Genomic DNA, 26246 nt, shown 5'->3' on the forward strand with positions numbered 1-26246 from the left:
CTTATCCTAATAATTTCTTGAAATTCTATCACACCTCTCCTTCTGCTAAACCCTAATGCAGCCCAATTTGTTACCTGTAAATAATACCATTTCCATCATAAATAAGAACAGGACTGTCCGATTTGAAAAACAAAGAAGCATTTTACAAATTGAGATGCTCAGCTCCAGAGATATTTGCAGTCTCCGCCCTGTGATCACAGTTTCCTGAGGGAGGTAATCATCAAAGTGTGTAATTTAAAACTGCATAGTAATTGCCATGATGCCCTAGATCAGAACATGTCGTCTGGGTCAGGACCAGCTTAAAGACCTATAAAGCTTTGGTTTTTTGATATTATGTAATTTATAGCATCTGATAAGGAACATAAAACAAATGTAAATATAATTATTCTAATAATGCCATTTAAATTTAGTTGGATTTTTTTTTTCTGTTATCCACAAGTGTAGAAAACTCCTAATGGGGACTCCGTACTTTCTGCTCAATTTTGCTGTGAACCTAAAACTTCTCTAAATAATGTTTATTAAAAATAAATAAGTAAACGCATAGGGGGACATCTATTTATGTGTATAAATATGTGCATATGTATGTTTGCATAAATGCAATACCTACATATGTGTTAAGGCTGCACTCATAAGTATATGTACACGATATGTGAACAGTACCTACACACACAAAAACAAACTATTCACAACACTGAATATGTTTGTAGCCTTCATAGCAGCGTTTTGGAATAGACACATCTTTGTCACTTTTGTGACATGCAGTCAGGACTTGGACTATGTAGGTTTCTTCCCGAGTCTCCCCGTTTGAAGGCTTAAACCAAACTTCTCTTGTTAACCATTACTTATCATCATTGTATTGCCTGCCTTTGCCGAATTTAGATCAACACAACTGAAAACACCTTTCAAGAAACAATAACATTCACAAATTATATTTTAATATTTATGTTGACAACTTTGGCAACTTTCTGTTTATTGGTTTATCTGAGGGATAGCTTTTTAAAAATGAATTAAGCAATAAGGGCGACAAGAGGTAGGAACTTTAAATCTGAGAATTGAGATATGAATACTTTTCAGTTCAGGCTTAAGTGAAATCCCAATTAGGCACTAGGAAATGTTCTCTGCTTTCTCAAATTTTCCTCAAAGTGTAAGATTCTGTCTCCTGATGTGACTTGATTTGATGAATGGTGTTGGTGGTGTTAAAATTGATCATTTTTACTTTAAATTTGTGGAATTCACTTTCCTTTTATGTAAAACAGGTATTTTGTGCTAGTACAGGACTACTGTGAAGTCAATTTAATTGCCCTGTTTTAAATTCAAGCAAACCTTTAACTACATAGAACAGTCCACTGCTATTTCCTAAATTAGGTACATATCCCCCAAAGGGGTTAGTTTGTGCATCAATGTATTTTTCAGATTGTAAAATGGAAAAGATTAGCTGACCCAATGCAGTCACCTGAAGCACAATGACAGCACCTCCTAGGGGAGAAGGAGCAGGTGAGCCACCTCAGAAGGTTTCTTAATGTCTATTGAACCCACAACTATTGAATGCTTTACTTAAAAGTGCTGGGGAAGGCCTAAAAAGGCTTTGCTCGTAAGAATTTAGCTAACAAAATTGACACAGTGATATAGTGATATAATCACGAGGAAAGTGCCAATTTCATACTTGGAAATGTACGGTTTCTGGTGTAATAGACTGATGATAATGTTTCTACATAACTGACAGGAATTTACAGGTACTGCTCTGTCTTCAGAGGATTTTCAGTGGATAGTTTCTCATGGGATGTAGATTTGATTGAAAGATGGCAATGAAAAAAATAAGACTCTGTTTCCAGAGGAATTCAGGAGGTGGGGTATTTGTGAATTCTCTGGTGCTCCGGTCTGTCACTTAAGCTCCAGACATTCACGCACACTGTCTGTCCTCTCCAGATGGACAGCCCCCTACCCCCGTGTCACCACACGACAACAGTTTGTGCTCATAACTGGAAAGCATTCTCTGTCATATGCAAGTGCCCAGGTCTCGGCCACTCCACATGCCACATTCTCAAGCATGCTTCCCCGGAGACTCCCCCAGCACCTGCTCTACTGTCATTTCCGGTGTCAACATCAATCTTTTATTACTCTGTACAAGTTATTCTCATGTAGCCTAGTTGAGTGAGACTTAAAACTTCACCACTGTTTCTTAACAGTAATAAAATATCAGAGTATTGTATGCCTTCAAGAAAGCATTAAATTACATGGTAATTTAATGGTAATTACATTGGTAATTACATTGGTAATTTAATGGTAATTACAATGTTGACTCTATCCCAAGTTTGCACACCACTAGCCAACACATTTCCTCTACAGATAAACAAATACTGATGAGACATTAATGAAGGAAATATTTACAAGGTCGCGGTTATGGTGTTCTCACTGAAATGAAAGGAAGGATTATGCTGATCACTAGTCCCTAAAACCCGCTTCTCTCCTACAAAATGTGCAGGTTGACTAACACATTTACCCTGTCTGTTAAGACCAAATGGGACACACTTTTAATTCAATGCCAGCAGAATATTCTTTTACAAGGAAATTCACTTGAATGTATCCTGCAGACTCATTTATGTCATAAATTTTGACAAGCATTGATGCCGATAAATCAGAGCAGAACCTTTAAATTCAAGACACATCTTCATAACTTTTGCAGCATTTGGAGATGGGTCGGTTATTTGACCTGTAATAGGTTAACTGATGATGTCTGCTGCAGTAATATCTTGGATAACCATAATGGACATTTTTGTCCCCAGGTGGTCCACTTTGAGAGAAACTAAAGCGTCACATTGAAATTTATTATAGCATGAGTTTCTCAGAACGTAATTTTTAAAAAGGACTTAGCAATTTGTATCGTACCGAATTTCATTTGTAGCCTTGGTTTCATAATTTTTTCAGCATGTATTTATTTTCTGGCAAGTTATTGAACTTTGATATAGTGAAGATGTCCCTAGCCTCCTTGCCCCCTTTTCCCTCAAGAACCTTGCTACCTCTGTGAACCCATTATTTTACAAGAAAGAGGCTTTGATTTTTCCCCAGGTGAAGCACACTCCCCAACTTAAGCAGTCAACCCAGTACACCCCTTTCTCAAATGAGTTCACTGAAGGTAACTCGGTGTTTTGGGAATTCCAGAAATCAGCTTCTCTCTTCCTCTCTACTACGTATGTGCAGGGCAGACATGAAGCCCAGAACAGCTGTGGTCGTTTCCTGCCAAGTTGGAAGGTCAGCCAAGGGGGGGCAGCCAAGAAAATATTAGGGGAAATGATTTGGGCCCTAATCATATTTAATGTCAAGCCCGATTTAGCTCGGCATTGTCAGTCACATGACACAATAATGTTCTTGCAATCATTTGCCAGTGAGTCAGGCTGGCACTTATTTGCAAATAAAGTATTGAATGGATAAGACATTTGTGACTAGGAATGGAGCTGCAAGTATCCGGCTAGAATTCTTTAAAAGGGAAGGAAGTAAGAATGACTCCTCTCTCACATGAGGGGCTGAAATCTGTTTTATAATTGCACAGTGGTTTAAGTGTAGTTTTCCCCACTCTGTACCTCACAGCATGTGCTACCAACACTACAGTCAATTGGGGGGGGGGCGGAAAGGGGAAACAGTTGGATGAAAGATTCTATCACTAAAAAAGAAACAATCTTGCTTTGTTAAGTACCTCTCAAAATAGGAAAGAAAGTGTTTCCAGGAGTGGCATACTACCCTAGGTAGGAAAGCATACTAAGTTCAATTTCAGGGACCCCTGGAATTGAACACATCAAATTACCTACAACAAACCAAAGGCTCTAACAAAAACCTAGAGATAAGAGACACAATGGGTAAAAGAGGAATAAAAACATACAGTAAATCCTCAATGTCATCGATAGGTTCCTGGAAACTGTGATTTTACGTGCAAAGATGTATTATATGAAACCAATTTTACCAGAGGCTAACTGATAGAAAAAAAGATCTAAGTTCCTACGGTGTATTTCTGGTCACAAAAACATCACCAAACTTCTACATAAAGACCTAAATGCTTCTAAAATGAAACATCAAAATAAATATCAGCTATGCAAACATGACAGAAAGATGAATAAAAACAGGAATGTTTGTCCAACCATCTGATTCCACTTCAGGGTCCCGGGGCAGGGGCAGGAGCCTTTCCCCACAGCTCAGGGCGCAGGGGGGACCCTCCCTGGACAGGACACCCTTCTATCCAGGGCCACTCACACTCACCACACCCACTCGGACAGGGACAGTGTAGACATGACATTTAGCTCACTGCACACCTGTGGGAGGTGGGAGGAAATCGAGCCCCGGAGAAAACCAACAGACCTGGGGCGAAGGAAGAGTGCAACCTCCACACTGATAACAGCCCGTGCCGGAAGCCGTTTTTGTTTTTTTTTTGTTTTAAATTCTCATCAATGTTATAATGAAATGACTTTGAATGAAATGATGTTATTCAAGCACCTGCTGTGTATGGCCTTATCTTACCATATTTTTAAAACATTGTCTCCTGAGAAAAACGTATAAAGACATATGGAAATAAAAATCAAAGTTCAGAGAAGGAGATAAATACAAAAAATACCTACCACAGCCCATTGTTTCTATTGGCTTCTGTAAAGATACAAATTATATATATTTCTCCCCAAAATGTCTCACACAGCTAAATGTTTCCTAATTAAAGATGGAAGCCAGCCCATAATTGTGACATTATTTCTAAAAAGCCTCACATAGGACTATTTATTCACCTGATTTTCAAGTTACTTAAGGTTAGTGTGTTAACTGCTTTCCACATTTAAGCAGCTGCCATTTTTTTAGACATAAATCAAGTAAGCATTATTTTTTAAATGATTTACAGGTTAAATAGTATTTTTGTAAGATGCCGTGGATATTGAACTTACAAGCCTCATTAAGAATATTTTTAATAAATAAACGAAAAACTAAGTCTGATTTCCTTTATACAGTTAAATGTTTAATTTTCTAATTTCCAGTTTACAAGCATTTAAAATGGACAAGAATGGGTTTACCTCTTCAGGAATACCTTTCTATTAATTCAAGATAATTTGATTCACTATATGGCAATAAATCTCCACAGATGTTACCCATTAGTATTTTATTTGTATTTTTAAATGGGAATTTAATACTAACAACCACTATCTACCAAAAAAAAACATCATTTATTTGGTGATTTTACAATTCTTTCCTCCAGTTGTAAATTCTAAAACAAAAAATTGTAAGAATTAGAGAATACTGAAAACGTATTGAAAATGACACTTATGATATTTCCATTTTATCCTGAAAGAGAACATTAAAAATATGGCCTTGCTCTAACAGACCATCTTGATGTTACAAAAGATTGGTGTGAGCAAGAAACGGTGTCACTGACATTCAGAATTTTGTGGTTACCTCTACACATCATTAGGACAATGTTCAAACGCAAACAGAAACAAAACAAAACATGGTGGTGATCCCTAAATTATTTTGAGGATGAGCAGCTTCGTGTAAACCAAGTTTGTTTGCTTTTTCCATTCATAGCATCATTCTCCCCTCAAATGCCTTTAAAACATACATTTCACAGTACCATGGCAAAAATCAACACGGCACAAACTACTGCCAAGAACAGAAAAGTCCTCTAGTGTGGAAAGAGATCTTCTAGGAGAGGGCAGGCTCCTGTGCGGCCAAGAACCAGTAGGTGTCTCATTCATTAGGAAGATTTCTCCTTCCTCTTATGGGGAGAGTCCACGCGATTCGAAGCGGCCACGCCATTTTCTGCTCCTTTCCTAGAAGACCTGCCTTTCGTCCGTTTCTTCTTCACCACCGGGGCCCGGAGAGCGGCGTCGCCTCCCATCCATCGCTGCAGCTGGACGCTGAACAAGTCCCACGTGATGTAGGCTTGGATGGTGCAGCTGGACGAGAGCACGGCGATCTCGGCGGCCAGCACGTTCACGTTCCCGCCCGCGGCGTCCGGGTGGCCAGCCTGGGCCCCCGCCAGGTGGACGCACACGGTGAGGACGGACAGCACCAGCGTCCCCAGCCGGCCCAAGCAGAACAGCACGGCCCACAGGGACAGCTCCCTCGGCGGCCTGCTGTCGCCCAGGGAGAGGAGGCCGCCCAGGTGCGTGAGCAGCTCCACGCAGTAGTGCATGGCGAGCAGCAGCAGCCCCAGGTGGTTGAGGTAGAGCAGGTAGGCGCCGGCGACGTGGAACAGGTGCAGGCCGATGTAGAGCAGCTGCCGCGGCACGGCCTGCCTGCGCGTCCTCTGGAAGTAGAGCTCGGGCACGGCGTGCAGCCAGTAGGCCAGCTGCGCCACGTAGAAGAACTTGACGTGGAAGGTCATGGTGCGGCGCGGCGGCGCGCGCCACAGGCGGGCCGGCTCCTCCAGGCAGCCCTCGGCCGCCAGCACCCACGTGGCCCAGGCGCACGACACCAGGTAGAAGGCGCCCCACTGGCCGGCCTCGCTGAAGCGGCCCTGCCGGGCCTTGGGCAGCTGCAGGCGCCGCGTGACGGGGTCCAGCACGTACTCCTGCAGCGTGGCGTGCACGATGACGGCCACCAGCGTGTAGAAGAACACGGTGGCCAGGTCGCGCGCGCCGTACTGGTAGAGCAGGCGCGGCGGCGCGCGCGCGGCGGGGGCCGCGGGGACCGCGTGCTGCAGCGTCAGGAAGGCGATGGACGCCTCGGCCGTGCCCTCGAACAGCAGCCCCAGCACGAAGAGCATGCCCACGCAGGCCACCAGGTCCGCGTGGTTCTGCAGCACGAACTCGTGGCTCAGCACCGGCGGGCCCTTGGCGCCCTTCTTGCGGAGCGCCATGGCGGCGCGGCGCGGGCGGGGTCCTCACAGCGCCGCCCCCGCCCGCGCCCCCGCCCGCGCCCCCGCCCGCGCCCCCGCCCGCGCCCCCGCCCGCGCCCCCGCCCGCGCCCCCGCCCGCGCCCCCGCCCGCGCCCCCGCCGCTCCGCCCCCTCCCCCGGCCCCGGCCCCCGGGCCTCCCCCGCCCGCCCCTGCGCGCCTCCCGCGGCCGCCGCCGCCCATCCCCGCGCCCCGCCGCCGCCCGCTCGCTCCCGCCGCCCCGGGAGGGACGTCAATCACCGCCCCCGCCGCGGCGCTGCGCGTGCGCACACGGCGGGCAGGCGGGGCCGGGCAGGCGGGCTCCGTGGCCGCCTGGCTGTCAGGGTGACAGGTCTAAACACAGCCCCGCGGTAGTCACGGCAGAGGCACACTGTCCCGTGGCTCAGTGCCGAGCGGGTGCTGTTCTCAGCACCTGTGCACCTGCAGCCTTTCTAGGGACCGCGCAGCTAAACACGTGGTACTCGGTGTGTCTGCCGAGCAGCGAGGGAAGCCCGCTGCAAGGCCTCCACCCGTCCCTCCATTTCATGGAGGGGACACTGAGGCCCAGGGACGCCAGTGGTGTGCCCGCAGGTCACCCGCCAGGAGCTGGCCGAGCCCACGTCTCCCCACTCCGCGCTCCGTCACCTCTTGTTGGAAACCACTGGGCCCTGCACCTGCTCCCAGGGCGACGGCAGTGACAACGGCTGGGGGACGGTGCCGTCCAGGCGGTCGTCCTACGCGCTGCGCTTTAACGCGGAGGGCCGTGGCTGCACGGGGACGCTCAGCTCACGGGTGGCTCTCCTGGCCGCAAGCCCGCCCGGAATTTCCTCTCCAGCAGGTCCGAAACGCGGCATTCGCCCTACTGGTTCCCGCGGCCCAGTTCGCTGACACTCACGCACATGCATCGAACACCACTTCTTTCGTCGATGCTGGTCTCTTTCTCCGTTCACGTCGGTCTTCAAGTTCTTTTCTGTGACTCCGGAGCTCGTGGCTCGTTCCTTCTGTGTCTCCTGAGATCTTGCCGTTACCGACGGACTGAAGGTGTCCAGGTCGGAACACACGGTTCGGAAGAACCAGGGCTCCGCGGGGCCACATGACACTGCGAGCGCCCCGCTGCGCTTTGTCACTGTCGCTGGATGCTGGGCCCTGACCTGAACGACACCGGCGAAGTATTCTGCTCTGCATTTCCCGGAGCGGCCAAGCCACTGTCACAGAACCGGCGGTGTTAGTGCTGGAGTTCCGGGAAGTGCCGGCCTGTCCTTCCGTCACCCGAATTCTGTTTCCTGAAGGACTGCTCATTGGGTACCCCCCCTTTCTAAAGGAGCTGCTGTCGTGTTTCCTTTGGTTTTCTGGGCTGTCAGTCAGTATCTGGGCTCTGACAGCTCAGTCTGAAGTGCTGTTTGAAGTTAACTAAATCAGTGAGGAATTACAAATAGAGGTGCAAAACTTAGGGCATCGGGGAGTGGGGAAAAATCAAATTGTGGGAGGCAGTCAGGAGGAAACAGGGCAGCAGTGGCTAATGGGAGTCGTCAAGAGTTCATTCAGGAAAGTGCACATTTACTTTATAGAAACTAATCGATGTTATGTATAGAATTCATCAGTCTTATAAACTACACGACTGTGATCATTTTGTGACATACTACATATGAAAATATTTGTGTAACTCCTGAGTTGACTTTTCTGTGTACATTTCTTTTTCACAGTATGTTTGACAAGTCCTCAGTTCTACCTTTACAAATATGATCGATTTTGCCTCACAAAGAGGGACATAGCAAAGCAAACAGCACAAATATTTATGCATAGGTGTGTAATGTCATTTTATCTCTAAAATGAAGGAAGCCCATTAGGAGTTAATTTAAAATTGTCTCTTAAAAAAAAAGAAAAGAACCACTTTCCCTCCATATCATCTCTCCTTTCTTTCAGCTTTGTAATATCAAATGATAGTCTGTAGTCCAAATTTTTATTTAAAATTTACATTAAATATAATCTAAGTCTTTGAATTTTAGATTTATGTTTCATATTAACATCATAAAATTATAAAAATGTAAAATGTCTATATTGGAATCTGAGAGGGTATTGTAGTAATGTTATATAATATGCTTTCAGTAGTTTTATTGGCACTATTTGACAAAGAATGAAATGTGTACAATAATATTTTCAAAGATTTTGATATCACTATGCATACTATATCATTGAATATGTGGGGGGACAGTCTTTCATTATGTCTAGCCCTATGCCCGTGGTACAAATAATTATTAGATTCAGGAGGAGACTTCTGCTTCCAGCCATGAGGAGTAACTGCAATTGAGCTTCTACTCCTACTGGAAATAACTCAAAAACTAGATGAATGACATGAAATAACTTTTTTCAGGTATTGGAAAACATAAGAGTGTGATCACCAAAAGAAGGGAGACTGAAGAATGAGGAGAGCACCGCCACTACCCCAATTTTTTGCCTGGATGCATTTTGCAGTCTGCTCTGCAGGGAGGAGAAACCCAAGCAGAGAACGGAGAAGTGCTGACCTGAGGAGACAGAGGAGTCAGGAGAAGCTGAAGCCTCAGACATCTGCTGGGCAGAGGAATTTGCAGAGAAAGGGAGGTGATTAAAGTGCTCTGTCAATTTGCATAAACATTCCCTAGAGTCTGCTGTTAATATTAACTTCTGTGTGCATCAGCTGAAAATACATGAGGCCAAGCAAAGAACAGCGGAGGAAACGTAAATTCAAAATTTCCAAGATTCAAAGAGGACTAGGCGACTTTCACACTTGGAACAGTCAGAAAGAATCCTCTTGGAACACTGAGACTCCACACTTGGCAGCGATCCCAGAAAAGCCAGTGTCCTAACAGCAAGGTTGAACTTGCCCTGGGGAAAAGCTAACTCATGCTCATCCAGTTCTCACTGCGACTTTGGAGGCTCGAGGTGCTTGGCAAGGAACTCTACCACTTGCCCAAAAGCCCAGACTTCAGCAATGTGAAATTCCTGTCCAGCGTATCACAAAACCCAGGAAGCCTAGGCTAGGTTCAGCTGGGACTATTGTCAGCATGCCTCCAGGGGCATCTCCAGGCAGGGCTTGGGTGGCACTGTCACAGAGCAGGGGCTGCAGGCTCTAGGACCGAGCTTCTAGTGAAAAAGGCAGAACCCCATGGCCTTTCCTGACCTGGCATTGGAAGTCACCTATCATTGTCACGGTCAGAGCAGGTGAGCCTTTTCACCTCAAGGTGGGGTGGGAGTAGACGGATGGTGGGGGACTCAGACAGCACCTCTTAAGAAGTGTATTTAAAATTTTAAGTAGCCACATTCTTTCCCTTGAAAATAAATTTTGTTTCCTCTTACATGAACTATACACTGTTTCCTGCCCATGCAAACAAAAGTCTCATGCCAATATAGCAACAAGCTCAAGTTTATTACCCAGGAACTTGAAAGCTAAATTAGATCCAGGCACAGATGGGTCCCTGGGTCCTTTCTTTTGTTACACTTTTTATTTGAAGTCTTGTCAAAGAAAGAAACAAGGTTTGTGATTCCCACATACCCAAGGCACAGGAAAAATGCAATAAATGCTTCCACTAAGACATGGGAAAGTGGGACGCACACCACAGTCCAGGGTCAAGAGAAATTATGAAATCTCTCCCCAGATCTTTGATTAGAACCCAGTTTTTCTCTCTGGGAAATGGTGGAAGACTTTTTTTTTTTTTTTCCCCAAAAAACATTGATTAAACATTATATGATTATATGTTGATTTGTTGTGTTTAAAGGTTTGTATATTTTAAAAGATAAAAGACCCCAGAAGCAAAATAATGCTAATGCATTAATGTTAATATTTGCTTTTCTGATATAATAGTCAATTATACTATTAATTACAGAGTACTAATTATTCTATGGTACTTCAAGGAATTAATGGTCCATCAGTGAATTTACAGTGGAACCCAGAGAGAAATGGGAGGATCCGTGTCTGAGAACCCTATACAGAGAATTGCCACACACTGGGCGAAGTATCTTTTAAAATGTTAAATTGATTTTATTATGAGAAACATTTGATTAAAAAAAGACATAAAGAAAAGCCCCACTATAATTTAGGTACTATATCTTAAATCAATACTAATAATTAGTTCTTCCTATTAGTCACACAATGTTTCCTTTGTCTGCATTTTATAATTTAACATTCTTATTTCTATGAATAGCCTAGCCAAAAAAAAAAAAAATCTTTTTAAATGACTTATGTGGCTTTTCAAAAACATAATTTCCCAAAAAAGATACACTGACATTGATTATGACGTTGTTAAAATAGTAAAGTACATTAAGAACTTTATAATATACACATTGCCTCTCTTTTAATATTTTCCTATCTCACAATGAAATATGTGTGTATATATTTGTATACCTCTACCATACCAACCTTTTAATAATTTAAATTTGGGTAATTCAAGTAATTGAACATTTAAATGTTATAATTTAGTAGCATTTGAAGAAGCAAGATATGTTGGAATAGAACTACTTCATAAGAACAAACCCAAGTCACTTTAAGTCAATGTTTATAATTAGCAGTCATAATTGACTGAGATCACCAAATACTTAGCTCCATTAACAAAACATAATGCAATTAAGCTTGTGCATGAAATTATAAAGTCTCTTTAAATTTGACTGATTCAAAAAGTCCTTGAATAACTCAATTGAAGAGATATTTTCTACACTTAAGTCATTTTTATAGCTAAGACATATGAAAACCCAGGCGTTTTAAAAAACACAGTATGTGATATGGTTGACTACTTAATGGATAAGGAAAAAACTCAACATAACATGTCCAAATTCTGGAATGCCTATTTGCAACTGTATTTATTAGTAACCTAGCAAATAAAAATAATATGAAGCATTGTCTAAGGATATACTCCCGGAACAGGTTAATAGAGGCAGTCTCTCACTAAAATATAAGCATCAATGAAAATTAAAATCAACATTCAGTAGTGCATTTTGCCAAGTGCCACCTCTATTGAATAAAATAACCCTTGCGCACACCCTCACAGAGCTTCTGTAATACTCAGAGAAACTTAGAGGACACACACATTTAGAATTTGCGGATAGCTAATGCAGAAATGCTAGGAAGAAAAGAAGGATCCGAGGATGAAGCACGGCTGTAGATGGGGATTTTAGATGGGGTGGGCAGGGGCCGGGAATGCCTCTCTGAACAGGTGACAACTGACTAGAGGCCGGCATGAAGTTAGAGAAAAGCACACACATAGTATCTGGAGGAGAACATCCTCGTGCACAGCAAGCTCTTATGCTGGGAAGCAAGAGGGAAGGAGAATCGACTGTGGGACCCAGGGTGACAGAGCTGAGGAAGGAGAGGCTGGCAGGGTGCGCTTGGTGGAAGGACCTGTAGGCGGAGGTAGGGAGGTCCAAGTTTGGCCTAAGATAGATAGGAAGACCCTTTGAGCATTGTTTGAAAGGAGCCATTTTGGCTTCTGCATGAAATACTATTTGTGGAAGGGGCAGAAGTACAAAAATGCCATTGCAACTTATAAACATTACAATTGCACTATTGTATTTCCAGACTGTGATTTCCTTTGTTCCCTCTGGTTGTCTAATTATGTGACATGGAATGTAATAGAAAACCCACCCTATATGGTTTCACATAGGTGGAAAACAATGCTGCTGTGATTACGTCTGTGTGGTCCTGGTAGGAATGTTCCAGTGAGCCGGAGGCGTATGCTTGACGGCTTCTTCAAAAGACTTGCTTCCTCTTTCATAGACCCATTCCCTCTCATGATTGCTATGGGGCTTCCAAAATGCCTTCACCCTCTAGCTGTCTGAGTATAAAATTATACTTAAAAGTTAAAGTCACATGAAAAGGAATACATGATCATTGTAGCATTATATTGTTTCAGTGCTAACAGAGATGGAAGACCCGACAGTATCTTAACTATTCATCAGTTTTCTGACCAAAAGTAATCAAACTTCCATAAATACAAATAAAAATTACTTTAATACCCATTGGAGATGCCATTATTTCCTTTCTATTTCTGCAGAAAAGGAAAGATTCTTATAGTTATTTTAAGTGTTAACATTTGCTTCAAACTATTATGTTGTAGACCTAAGAGCCATAAAACACTAGAGTAATTTAAGCATTTTTCTGAACGTGAAAGTCCTGTGCAGTTCTTTGTCCTTTATTCCTAGTCTGCTTGCATTCTGCTCCTTTAAATTGTGTTTCAAAATATTATGCTGAAGGAGATTAATATTTCTTTATGTATAGCTAGTTTATATGATTAATTTAAATATGCAAAGTCTGACAATAAAACATTCATTCCTAATTATTTAATTGCTTGAAAGTGAATAACAATTATTAGAAACATTCAAAAATTGAAATATAATTGCCCAAATAAAATTAGCAAATTTTCAGCAGACCACCATTTTGTATTGTACTGTCCTTTCTCTGGATGAAAAGGACCCTTTCATTCAGTAAGAAGCTTATTACTTTCAACACTCCCATTCTTCTGCTTCATCCTTGTGGACTATTACTGAATTTCCCCATCTAAGAACACTGCTGGGTGATGTAACAAACACTCATTTAGAAACAACCTTCTTATGAAAATTTCCCCAGGCAAATAAGTTTAAAAATGGATTATTAATGAACTTGGATGGGAAAAAAAAGGTTTAAATTTAATCTGAGATTCTGAAAGTTCCTTAATTCCTGACACAAAATTGATTTCTGTTCTCAGGTCATATGAAGGAATTGATTACACCTCATCTCTCCACACAAAATTCTCAGACCTATTTCTCCAAGATTTAGACTTCATAGTTTGATGGGTTCATTTTGTCCAATGAATGTACAAGCAGGTAATAGTCAAGCAAAACGGTGCAGAGCCTGGTGGAAACATTGCGAGGCATGCTATAGACAGAAGGCCACCTGAGTCACCCCATGGAGAGCAAGCATCCCCTGGCCTGCCACTTTGCTCAGTCCCTTAGAGATGGCTGAGCTCACTTTATTCTCATAACAGTTCTTGGAGGGAAGTGCCATTTCCTCCACTTTGAAGATGGGGAAATTGAGGCCCTCAGGGAATGGCCGCAGGGAATGGCCAGAGTGAAAGAGTAAGGAGACAGCAAAGCAGGATCGCAACCTGGTTGGTCTACCTCAGGATGAGGCGTCTTGTTGCCAGGACACCGGCCAGCCAGCCAGCCACTAAAGCTCTGTAAAGGACACAGGGACCGGGGTGTTCTTCAATGTCAGGTGTAAACGTTACACAGTTCAAACGGCCACGCACTGATGTATAACGTCAGGTATCAGATGAGGTGATGTGCCCCGCTGTTTTGGCTTCACATATCTAGAGAGTTTATTCAAGTTATCTTCTGCTAAGGCAAGGATGGAATCAGGTAGGTGTGAAATCTTGCTCTAAATTATGAATATAGGACCTACTGATGGAAACTCATTCCTAGAGTGTTTTCTCTGCACTCTAACCCTACTCATTGAGAATACATAAAGACGTAGCACTTTTAAGCATACCCCTCCTTGTGTCCATGACAAAAATTCTGTTTTCTAAACTAATAGATTTTTTTTTAAAGTTTATGACTAATATGACATTTCTCAATACTTTTAAAGAATGTAAAATAGAGAAAACAGGTAGGTAAAATAAAATTTTCTCTTGGGAGTGTAAAACAATCGATGCGTTTTTTTAAATGATGGCTTATGGTGACGAGCACAAGCATAATGCCCGGAGGAGAATGTCATGACTGTCCTTTAGCACCAACGGACATGGTGTGAGGATTTGTGTGCAAAGCTGTTACTCAAGTTTGCTATGGATGGACCATTGGATACCCATAAAATATGATGGAAAATGAGGCTGTTGATGTGTTATTGTTTTTATCAAGACATATATTGAACAAACATTTGTTAAACTGCTAAAATGGCCATTGCTAAATGGCTCTACACATCTTTTTGCTCTTGCTGAATTCTGTTTGATGGTGGCAGAGCACATGTCACTAAGTGACATGGACGTGTTACAAGTTTCTGCTTCAAACAGAGGCTGTGAAGAAGCCAGTTTTGATAGGTTGAATCCAGAAGTAAAGTTTGTAAGTTGAACTAGAGAGGAAGGCTCTCAAGTGGTGTGTATAGAAATAGTTAATTACTGATCTCCAATTTTTTTTCTCTATAGATATAGGTGGTAGATGATAATTACTTTTGAATTTTTTGAAACTCGTCTCAGATGGCATCATAAAAGACAAATACCTTGGAAACTTAAGCCTACAGCATGTTGTCTAGGGCTGTAGATAGTACCACTTCTTTCTGACAAGAAAATTACTACAATGTCCCTAACACACTCCCTTTCTCACAAGCTCCCTTCTAGAGAGTGCGTGGACCAATGGATGTCACGTTTGTGGAAGTCATAATTTGCATTCATCCCAGTTGCTTTCCTACTTTACAGTCCCTATAAAGGAGTTTCAGGTATAGCTTAGGACCCAAGAGAGCAGAAATCCGTTTCCTGTGTGCATTTCCTTGGCTCGCCACTGTTTGATGTTATTGTCTTTCTGATCCTTGCCACCAAAGTCACTGAGAATGTTACAAAGGGACAGAATGAAAATTGCGTTTTCACACAACTGGTAATGGAGACAAAAAAGAACCACATCTTAAAAGCAAAGCAGAAATATTTTAGAATAAAGATCCCAAGGCCAAGAGAAATCCCGTTTTCTCTGTTACAAAGCAGACCTATAATTTTACAAATAATGCAAGTGAAGGCGCTCTGGTTTTGTTTACATCTTTTTGTTTTATAGTATTTTATACTTATGGAATATTATATTTTATACTGTTTTATATTATGTTGTTTTTATACTGAAATAATTCATGCATTTTTTGAAGAATTAAGTAAATGTGAAAGTCTTTCCAACTACAAGGGCAAGCTATGCTTTTCAATGCTAATTCATCTTTCACTCAGTGATTCTTACTAGCCAGCTAAATTGTAACACAACCTTGGGTAACAAAAAAATGGACCCATAGAGTATTTTACTTTGCCAATTCAGAGCTATTTAAGCATCTCTTTTTGATTCTAAGAAACACTAATAGCAATTCTTTACTAAGGAACATTTTTGAGTATTAACTAAATATTTCTAAGAGACATATTATGATAGGCATGTACAACCTGAAGTTAGAAAATCCAGGGTCAATCAATATTATGATGATATTAGGAAGAAGTCCATCAGCAGGTACAATAATCTCATCACTCAGCATAGGATTATAGGAAGGATTCCAGCTCTGGGAGGGAGAAAGACACTACCGAGGCAGATGTCCTACCCGACTGGGGCCATATTAAAGCATGATCCAGTGTATGCATAAAACAAAGGTGTTAGTTTCGGTTATGATGCAACATTTGAGAACTGGACCATGAGCAAAAATAATGATGCTTACACTCCTTGATTTAAGAATTACTGTAAAGATAGTACAATCAGAAAATATGGCCTTGGTTAAAGAGTAGACACATTGATGAATGGGACAGAAGAGCGGCTCCAGAGGACAACCTACACATATGTAACTGGTTTGGGACAAAGATACAGAGGCAATTCAATGAGAAAGGACTGTCTTTTTAACCAATGGCACTGGGACATGTGGACATCTGCATGCAAAAAATAAAACAAAATAGTAAAATAATCCAGATATATAGACCTAATAGCTTTCATTGTGTTAAATGCAAAAGTATAAAACATCTGGAAAACACAGGAGATAATCTACATGACCTTGGATTTGTTGATGAGTTTCTAGTTACAAAACCAAAAGCATAATTCTGAAAAAGAAAAAGTGATAATTTGGACTTTACTGAAATTAAACTTCTGCTCTGCAAAAAATACTGTGAAGAGATTAAAAAGGCAAGCCACAGATAGGGAGGAAATATGTGCAAATGATGATAAAGGGCTTGTATCCAGAATATAAAAAAAATACTCTTAAGGTGAAAAATAAGTAGAAAAAAACAATTAAAAATGAGGAAACCACCTGAACAGACCTCTCATCAAAGACGATATACAGATGACAAGTAAATACACGAAAAGATGTTCAAAATCATTTGTCATTAGGGGACTGCAAATGAAAAGAACTAAGAGAATGAGTGTCATCCAATTATGGACACAGATAGGAGTGACAGGGACCCTCATTCATTGCTGGTGGGAAGGCAAAATAGTACGGCCGTTTGGAAGGTGGTTTGGCGGTTTGATACAATGCTAAGTGTTTACACCATACGTCTCAGCAGTGGCATTCCTAAGCATTTACCTAAGTTATTCGAAAACTTATGCCCACACCAAACCGACAAACAGATGTTTATGGAAGTTTTGTTTGCACTTAGGAAAACTGAAAACAACAGTGGTGCCCTTTAATGGGTGAATGGATAAACTGTGGCACATTCATGGAATGGAGGATTATTGAGCAGTGAGAAGGAACGGACTCAGCCTGAATATTACTAAGTGAAACAAGGGAGTTTCTAATGGCCAATAGTTTATGATTCCATTTATGTGTCCTTCTGGACAAGGCGAAACTATAGAAGAACACAGATGAGCAGTCGCCAGGTACCTGTGGGAGGAGGTGGTTTGATACCCTCGTGACACATGAACGAAACTATGCATTTGTCAATACTCAGAGCAAAGCGACAGCCCAAAGAGTGAATAGTATGTATGCCAATTTCAACAATCAATTATGAGATGGGGGACCCCAGGACGGAATGCAGCCTGTGACAAGGGAATCTAACGATGTTACAGATGTGTGACACATCACTGAAGGGGATAGGCAGAAATAAAGAGGGCAGTGAGCAGAGGTTGGATCAGTAAGGTGAAGGGGAGAGCACGCAGGTACTGCACTTTCGCTGGAAAAGTGCTTTCCATAGCGGGGGTACTATAGAAATTCTGAAATCACTGTGGATCTCCACTGACATTTCAAAGAAAAGTACACAGATGGCATATGGCTGGAGCCAGGTTTATCACTAATGAAGTGATGCTTTCCAGGTAAGCACAAAGAGAAATGGAGAACGATCCCTGTGTTTCTGGACTAGAGTTGGAGTTAGCACCAGTGAACTCATGTTTAGTTTACTAGAAATACAGACAGAGATTGTTGGAGGTCAGACTGCCACTGCAGAACACCACAGACCGAGCAGCGTAAACTACAAACACTTGTGCTCACAGTACTGGGAGCTGGAAGGCTGCCGTCAGGGTGCCAGCATGGCTGGGGGCTTGGGGAGGCTCCTTCTGACTCGGGGGAAGCCGCCTTCCCTTGGGCCCTCCCACGGCGGGACAGGAGGAAGCTCTGGTGCCATCACCTGTTTACAAGGGCATCCATCCCGTCTTAGAAACTGCTGTGGAAAAGCACGCAGCTGCTTTTATCTCTGTTGTACTGTTATTACTGTGTGATATCGTCTCTGACTGGCATGACACTGGAGAGGCAGAATCTCAGTATTTTACCCTGGTGTCAGGTGTGTTGTGTTTTATTTTTACCTGAACATTTTAGTGGTGAGTTCAGATGTCTAGATACAAACACGTTATTTATTTTTGTATTCTGATGTAAAAACAAACAACTGACCGTTGCAAACTCAGCTGCCGTTGGCCCAGTTTGACAGGATTGGCCCCTCACCAGCGTCCCGAGGTGCAGACACCTAACTCTGCTGTAGCTTCTCCAGCTGGAGAGCAGTCCTGGCCTGCCATCCAGGCCGACATATGCAAGCACCCACACATTCATGTTTAACACTTCCCCTTTTCCTAGTTAAGGAATGCGTCGTCCAGCAAGCTGAGGGGAGACTCACAGCAGTCTGCTGTCTGCGGCCTAATATCTACCAATACGTTTCTCATGTACGTCTCCCAGTGGTCTAGTCGCGTTTTGCAGGAATGTAAGTCCTGACCTGTCACTCTATCGGGATTGGAAGTGGGAGCCCACATAGCTTTCGGTTTTATTATTTTAAATGTAGGCAGGTACGTGAGAGTGTAACAAGTAGTTAAGCATATAATCCAGGTCTTAAATCTGGAATACTATAGGAGTCCTTCCCTGTCCAGTGGCAGGGGGCCGTTGACTCCTGTAAAACACATTCACAGCCTAAACCCACATTTACATTTCATGTAAAACCTGAGTTTCTAGGGAAGACCAAAGCCTGGCTCTTAACACCACTTTTGCAAGAACCCAGGCTGTTTTCCATCAAGAGAGAAAAAAAAAAAGTAATTATAAAAATCTAAGATATTGAAACGTTTTTTGTTTGTTTTTTTTTGATACATTAGATAGTTACAAACAAAACTTCTTTGTTTTCTATGTACCCAAGTTTCTGACGTTTTGAACAAAGGCTCAAGTTAGCCCATACAATGGGGTATATAATTGGGTATATATGCAGTTACATGCAGGTCCCCCAAATAAACTGATTAGTAAAAGAATTAACTAATTTCATTGCATTACTACATTAGCTCCTGGAAGCCTTGATACATCAGTCTGTTTATATCTCAAGACAAACAAAAAAAAGAAAACATAACATACCAAAACTTATGGGATGCGACAAAAGAAGTTTTAAAAGGGAGGTTTATAGTGATAAACACGGACACTGAAAAAACAAGAAACATCTCAAAATCACCAAACCCACTTTATCACCTCAAGGAATTAGAAAAAGAAGGAAGAAAATAATAATGATTAGGGCAGAAATAAATGAAATAGTGACCAACCAGAAAAACAATAGAAAAAAAAACTGACAAAATTAAGAGGTGTTTTTTAGTTTTTTTGTTTTTTTGGTTTTTTAAATAAAATCAGCAAACCCTTAGTTATACTAACCAAGGGGAAAAAAGAAAAAAATACTCAAACCAGAAATTAAAGAGGAGATATTATAACTGATGCCACAAAAATAAAAAAAGATCATAATTCACTGTTGTTAATAAGTATACACCAACAACTGGACAATCTAAAAGAAACGGAAAAATTCCTAGAAACATACAACCTACCAAGACTGAACCACGATGAACTGGAAAGCCTGGACAGACCAATAACAAACCAGGAGACTGAATGGAAAAACCTCTTCACACAGGAGAGCCCAAACCAGACAATTCCACAGGAATTCTATCTACCAAATGTTTAAAGAATTAATGCCAACCCTTCTTAAATGCATCTAAAAGGACAGAAAAGGGAATGCTTCCACACTCATCTGTAAACACCATCATCACCTTGATACCAAAGCCAGACACAAACACCACAAGGAAACAAAAGCACAGGCCATAACCCCAATGAACACAGATGCAAAAGTCATCCACAAAATGTTAGCAAATCGAGTTCAGCATGACCCTTCCGATAGGGAGGGTAGAAGGATCACACACCCCAATTAACTGGGTTTACTCCTGGATTGCAAGGATGGTTTGACACAGGCAAATCAATCTACATGATACACTTTAACAGACTGAAGGACAAAAATCACATTATCATCTCAAAGGTGCAGAAAAAGCATGTAACAAAAATTCAACACACTTTCATGTTTTTATACAGCACTCTTATTAATTGATTCCTTGTCTTTGAAGGAAGAGATTTGAATAGAGATGACACAAGATTTTCTAACTATTTAGGATATAGTACTCTTAACAGTTCATTTCTCCACAAGGATGGATGGTATATAGAATTTATCTTTCACACAATATTATCATCGATTAAGTTTCTCAGGAAAATGTATTTTTCTCCAATGTTTCTTTTTAAAATGAAAGTTTTACTTTTCTGATAATATTCTATGTTATACTCTAAACCATGGGAAAATAAAGAGCAAAACCATACTTTTTTTCTTTTAAGTTTTAAATACATCTACTGTTAAACTTTGGTGTGTTTATAGATCCTTGCTGTCACCGTGTCTCTCCCTGTCCCTCTCCCTCATCAGACGCACACACATCCTCACAAACACTGTACTGGGCAGTGAGCTCCAGAGAAACAACCCACAGAATATATATGCATATGTACTTCCATTACACATGATGTTTAACATAAGGAATTGACTCACGTGGTCATGGAGGCTGAGAAGTCCCACTGTCTGCCATCTTCTGAGGAGCTGGAGACGCACGACAGCCAGTGGGGTAATTTCAGTTTGAGTCTGAAGGCCTGAGAACCAGAAGCACCAACGAGGTGAGTTCCTGACAAGGGAAAGAGAAGACAGACAAGGAATCAGGCAGAGACAAAGAATTCCACCTTTTTTTCATCTTTTGTTCTGTTTGGGTCCTCCATGTGTTGGATGATGCCTATGTTCCCTGGGGAGGGCAATCTGCTTTACTTAGTCCACTTTCGAGGGCTCACACCAGACCTTTGGGCATTCTGTGGCCCGGTCAAGTTGACACACAACATTACCCATCACAAGTTCACTCCTAGGCAATTGGCAGCCGTGCTCATCTCTGACAGCCATCCTTAATATCCCAATAAAGACCCTAACAGGTCCAATTTCTGCCTCACATGACACAGTCACGCTTCATGCACTTGAAGACACACCAGCCTCTTCACAGAAGAGGTCAAGTCCTTGGATGATGTGGCCTGATGTCCCATAACTTAAACACTATGATACAAAGTCAGTGCATCTTACGCGGCATGATAATGGAAAAAGAGAAGAAAGGAAACGACACACTTGCTTCCTACACACACGATGTGTGCATACCAAGACAAGACGCGGAGGCGCCTGAGCAGGACAGACCCTTTCAAGGGCTCTCTCGACAAGGCCTGCGCCACTGGACCCGGGGACCGCACTGAGGCGGAAGGCCCCTGAGCTGTGGTCCGACTTGTTTGCTATCCTCTGGCACACAAAGTCTCACACATAAGGCTGCAGTGGGGCTGCTCCGCGCTCTCGAGGCCCAAACAATAAGGAGTTTAAGTAAAAACATGCAAACCATGAAAACTAGTCTCGTCACTTTGAATTCAAAGTTCATTATCATGGGGCAATTTTCATAATAAATGTAAACTATTTTCCATAGGGTTTACTTTTATCTGGTAAATAATGTCTTCCACTCCTTCAATAAAATACTCTTACCTTTCTCTCCTCCCTATCTATACATCAGAAACAAACAAAAAATGTGTGATTGTTTCCCAGTTTTTCCCTTTTAGTGAAAGGATAATCACCTTAGAAATCTGACTGCTAACACATTTCTCTAACAAACCTCTTTGCCGCATATTAAATTAACCTCCATCTGGTTATCTAATACCTCCTTTGCATAACAGCACTCTGCTTTCTTTTGGACCTGACTTTTAACCATAACTTGTGTGCTGCAAAAAAAATCAGGTCCTTCCTTTTTATCCCTTTCTTGTTTTTTGTTTTTGGTTTTGTTTTTCTTTCCCCTCCGATATTATTGATCTGACGCCAATTTAATTCACATATTGCTATACATATCTTCATTATGTCACCCCAGTACCCTCGCTAACTCCTTGTCTCTCTCTTTTTGGCACTTTGTCAGCTCTTGTCATTTGTGCTTCCAGCCAGGTAGCAAGAGCTGATCAATGTGGAAAAGAGCAAAGACGTCTAAGAACAGCGGTGGTTTTGTCTCTAGCACATTGCTAGGGCATTCTGACTGGTCAGCTGAGCGAACCCTGGCTGTAAGCCTGTGGTGGAATGGCTTCCACAGCGCCTGCTTTGCCCAGTCCCATGTTTTGTTTACATGCTCACCATTGTCTCAATGAGATTTATTCATCCGTGAAACGATGTGTGACTTTACCAAACAACACACGCTTATTTCCTTCTTTTGTTTGACAGTATCGGTATCCTTGTTGTTGGAACATTGGAAACGCAGAGTCCATATGCTAAAAAGACTGTCTCTGTGAACACCTGCGCGAAATGAAGGGCGGGTTCTGCACGTAGTTCGTGCTGCTAAACTCTGGGTGCTGTCCAGAACTGGCCTCTCTGGTTCACAAAGAAATTTAAAAAAAGCATATGTGCTTGCTTACTACATAGCTCGGTTTGGTAATTACTATTTTTTGTTACTACAAGGAATGACAATGTCACATTTTCACTGAAACACCTCTGTCACTGTGAACAGAAAAGCATTATTTTTATTGAGTACAGTGACCATTTCCTCCCCATTTTTTTCAGTGCCACCTGCATTCTCCTGTAACACCATTGTGTGGTTATTTCTAAGGCTCATTATAAAAAAAATTGTAACAAACACCCAATGATTTATGGGTTGTTTTACTCCTGGAAAGAGGTCCCTAAAGATTTTAATGAACACACACGAGAAAGCACACTTTCCTCTTTGTGCGTGAAGCACCCATGCATGGGTCTTTCACTCTTCACGCGGCTCCAGTGCTGCGATCCAGTCTTGTCTCTTGCCACCCTTCTCCACAGGTAACAGTACTGCTAATAGCTAGACTGACAGTGCCACCTCCCTCCGGACACAGCTCAGCACCATGTGGCACTCATTTGTGACGAGCCTACTGTGTTAGTCTGCTAGGGCGGCCACACAAAAATCCCTTAGACAATTGATTTCTCACAGTCTGAGGCTGCAATCCGCCATCAAGCTGCTGGCAGGGCTGGGTTCTGTGAGGCCTCTCTTCCTGGCTTACAGATGGCCACTTCCCCTGTCCTCACATGGCCATGTGTAGAGAGAGGGCTCTGGTGTTTCTTCCTCTAAGAACACCAGTCCTTTCAGATCAGGGTCCCTCTGCTATGACCGTGTGTAACCTTAATTATTTCCCGAAAGGTCACACGGTAGGGGGATATATTTCATTCAATATATGAATTTGGGGGAGACACGATTCAATACTTAGAACTTGCCCTTCAACTGACATACTTGGTGCGTCTACAAACATTATAGTACTCGTGTCAGCAAACCTCAATTAACTTCTTAAAACTTTACCCCAGAAAGTCATATATCATAAACAACAAAAAAACAAGACAAACAAATGAGAAAAAAAAACTTATAGACACAGACAATAGTTTAGTGGTTACCAGAAGGTAAGGGGGTTGGGGGTGGGTGATGAGGGTAAGGGGGATCAAATATATGGTGATGGAAGGAGAACTGACTCTGGGTGGTGAACACACAATGGGATTTATAGATGATGTAATACGGAATTGTACACCTGAAATCTATGTAATTTCACTAACAATTGGCACCCCAATATATTAAAAGAAAGAAAAAAAAAGAAAGTCATATGTTCCCTTTTTATTGTAATATTGACACATAACTACTCCGAGATGAATGGAAATCATGATAGATCTATAAAAGGTATTCAATGCCCAGGATATTATCATTTAAAGCAGTTACAAAGAATAGTTACTTATTTCCAGCTACTTGAATTCCTTGGCACTATTTAGAATCAGAGTCATTTATTTTTAATATGTTTTTGCTTTTGCAGTATGCTAATATGACCAATTTAGAAGTCTAAAGATGTCAATACTTTTTATCACAGAGTTGTTTAAAAATGTATGAATAGGATATGAGGTCAGAGGCATACACTTTGTGACCTCGATATGTGTTTTCCTACAGGGATTTTGGACAAAACATTAGTTAAGAGCTCCCAGCACTGTGGCCAGTGGATTATCCTCATTCATGTTGATATTTTCCTTGCTGTATTCATGTCTGCTACCCCCACTTTACTGACTGACTCATCTTATTTAACACAAAGGTGTAGTGACTGTTTTCAATTCAGATTATGAATTTAAGGGGACGGGATCCACTAACAAGCTCCATGAAATCTAAAAAGTTATTTTATTACTCTGATGTTATTTTCTTTGTCCTTAAAATAAGGGGATGATAGTAGATCACCTTCAGTGTTTTTTCTGTCCCCATCATTACTAGTATCTCATTCCATGTCTGGTCTCTGCTCAAGAATTTGGCCATCTGAAATCTTGCTTTACTGCATATGTGACTTCATTTCCTTTATCTTCCAAAGAGGAAAGTTTTCCTCCCCAAATAGAATCTATTTGTCCCTAATTTTCTTTTATTTTGGTCTTGAGGCTTGTGTCAGTGCTGAAATAATACAATTGCCAAACTCAAGTTCTTTATCCAATGTCACATTACTTAAAAAGAGAAAAATAAAGACAGTGTAAAGACAAAAACTGGAATAATTAACCAGAGCACACCCACACTGAAACTAACTGCATATTAGGTAATTCGAACTGGAAACCTTCCACCAGAGAAAGACCCAGGCTCAGATGACTTTGCCAATAAATTCCATTGAACATTTAGGAAAGGATAATACCAGTCTCACTTATATTCCTTTATTAATACAAATATCAGTCTCACTCCTCAACCTAATTTGTGTGGCCAACAAAAGCTTAATAACTGGCAAAGACAATGCAGGAGAAAAGGAAAATCACTGATTAGTCACTCTTAAAAGCATGGAGGCAAAATCTCTATACAATTTTTCAAATTCAATTGTGCTGAAGTATAGAAAGGTCAATTCACCATAAATGAGTGGGCTTATTCTAAGAATGCAAGGGGAGTTTCATATTTGAAAATATATGACATTTACCTTTACCAGTAAAAAAGAAATTAAGTGAACATTTTAATGGATGAAGAACAAAGGTAATTCAACATCTATTTATTTTTTCAAACTTAGCAAACTAGGGATAAAGAACACTTCCGTAATATGATAAAGTATATACATGACAGAAAACACCCTACTTCATGGTGAAATGACTAATCCCGAAATTGGGAATAAGACAAGGCTTTCCCTTCTTGCAACTTATATCCAACATTATAAAAGAATTCCTAGCTGGTGTGATAGGAAAAAAAGTGATATTTGAAAGGGAAAACAAAAGTCACCGTCACCAAAGATAGATGTTAGTTATCAATTGCTGTGTAACATATCACATTAGAAACTGAACAACCATTTATATCTCTCATGGCCTCTGTTTGTTGGGAATTTTGAAAGCAACATGTGCTGTCCAGTGAGACTGCAGTCAGATATTAAGTAGCTGGAACTACAGTGTGAAGGCCTGACAGGGTCTGGAAGCTCACTGACCACACTGACTTCAGGAGACGATTGGAAGGAGGTCCCCATTTTTGAACAGGCAAATGTGTTTCAATAAAAGTATAAATTTTTGAGTTGTCTATGTTAATTTTCTCCTGCAATGTTTTTGCTGCTCTTCAGTTTTTCCTAAATATCTGAGTTTCCTACTGATATGCTATCTTTGCAGCCCAAAGTATTTTACCTTATATTTTTTTTTTTTTCTAAAATGTCCTGTAGTACAGTTTTGCAGGTAATGAATGCCCCCGGCTGTTGTTTGTCTGAAAATGTCTTTATTCTACCTTAAATTTTGAAGGAGGTTTTTGACTTTTAGGTTGACTTATTTTCTTTCAGTATTTTCAATACATTGATTATCTTGAATGTTTGTAGGATGTAGGAATCACTGAGTTTCTTGGATGTGTGAAAATATTGTTCATCAAATTCATAAAATGACACTGCTTTTACTGTAATAGCCGAAAGGTATGTCTACTGGTGCGTGACACTGATGTTTGGAGAGAGGTG

At 41.5% G+C, this 26246-nt stretch overlaps 1 protein-coding gene across 1 annotated transcript; it reads right to left on the minus strand.

Annotated features, from left to right (window-relative positions):
- Positions 1–4967: 4967 nt before the first annotated feature.
- TRAM1L1 (translocation associated membrane protein 1 like 1) lies at positions 4968–6867 on the minus strand. The gene has a single exon (XM_081076828.1). The coding sequence runs from the start codon at positions 6824–6826 to the stop codon at positions 5720–5722; it is 1107 nt and encodes a 368-aa protein (XP_080932954.1). The 5' UTR covers positions 6827–6867; the 3' UTR covers positions 4968–5719.
- Between the last annotated feature and the right edge of the window lie 19379 nt (positions 6868–26246).

The sequence above is a fragment of the Rhinolophus hipposideros genome (assembly GCF_964194185.1).
Source record: "Rhinolophus hipposideros genome assembly, chromosome: 16".
In the NCBI taxonomy this organism is placed as follows: domain Eukaryota; kingdom Metazoa; phylum Chordata; class Mammalia; order Chiroptera; family Rhinolophidae; genus Rhinolophus; species Rhinolophus hipposideros.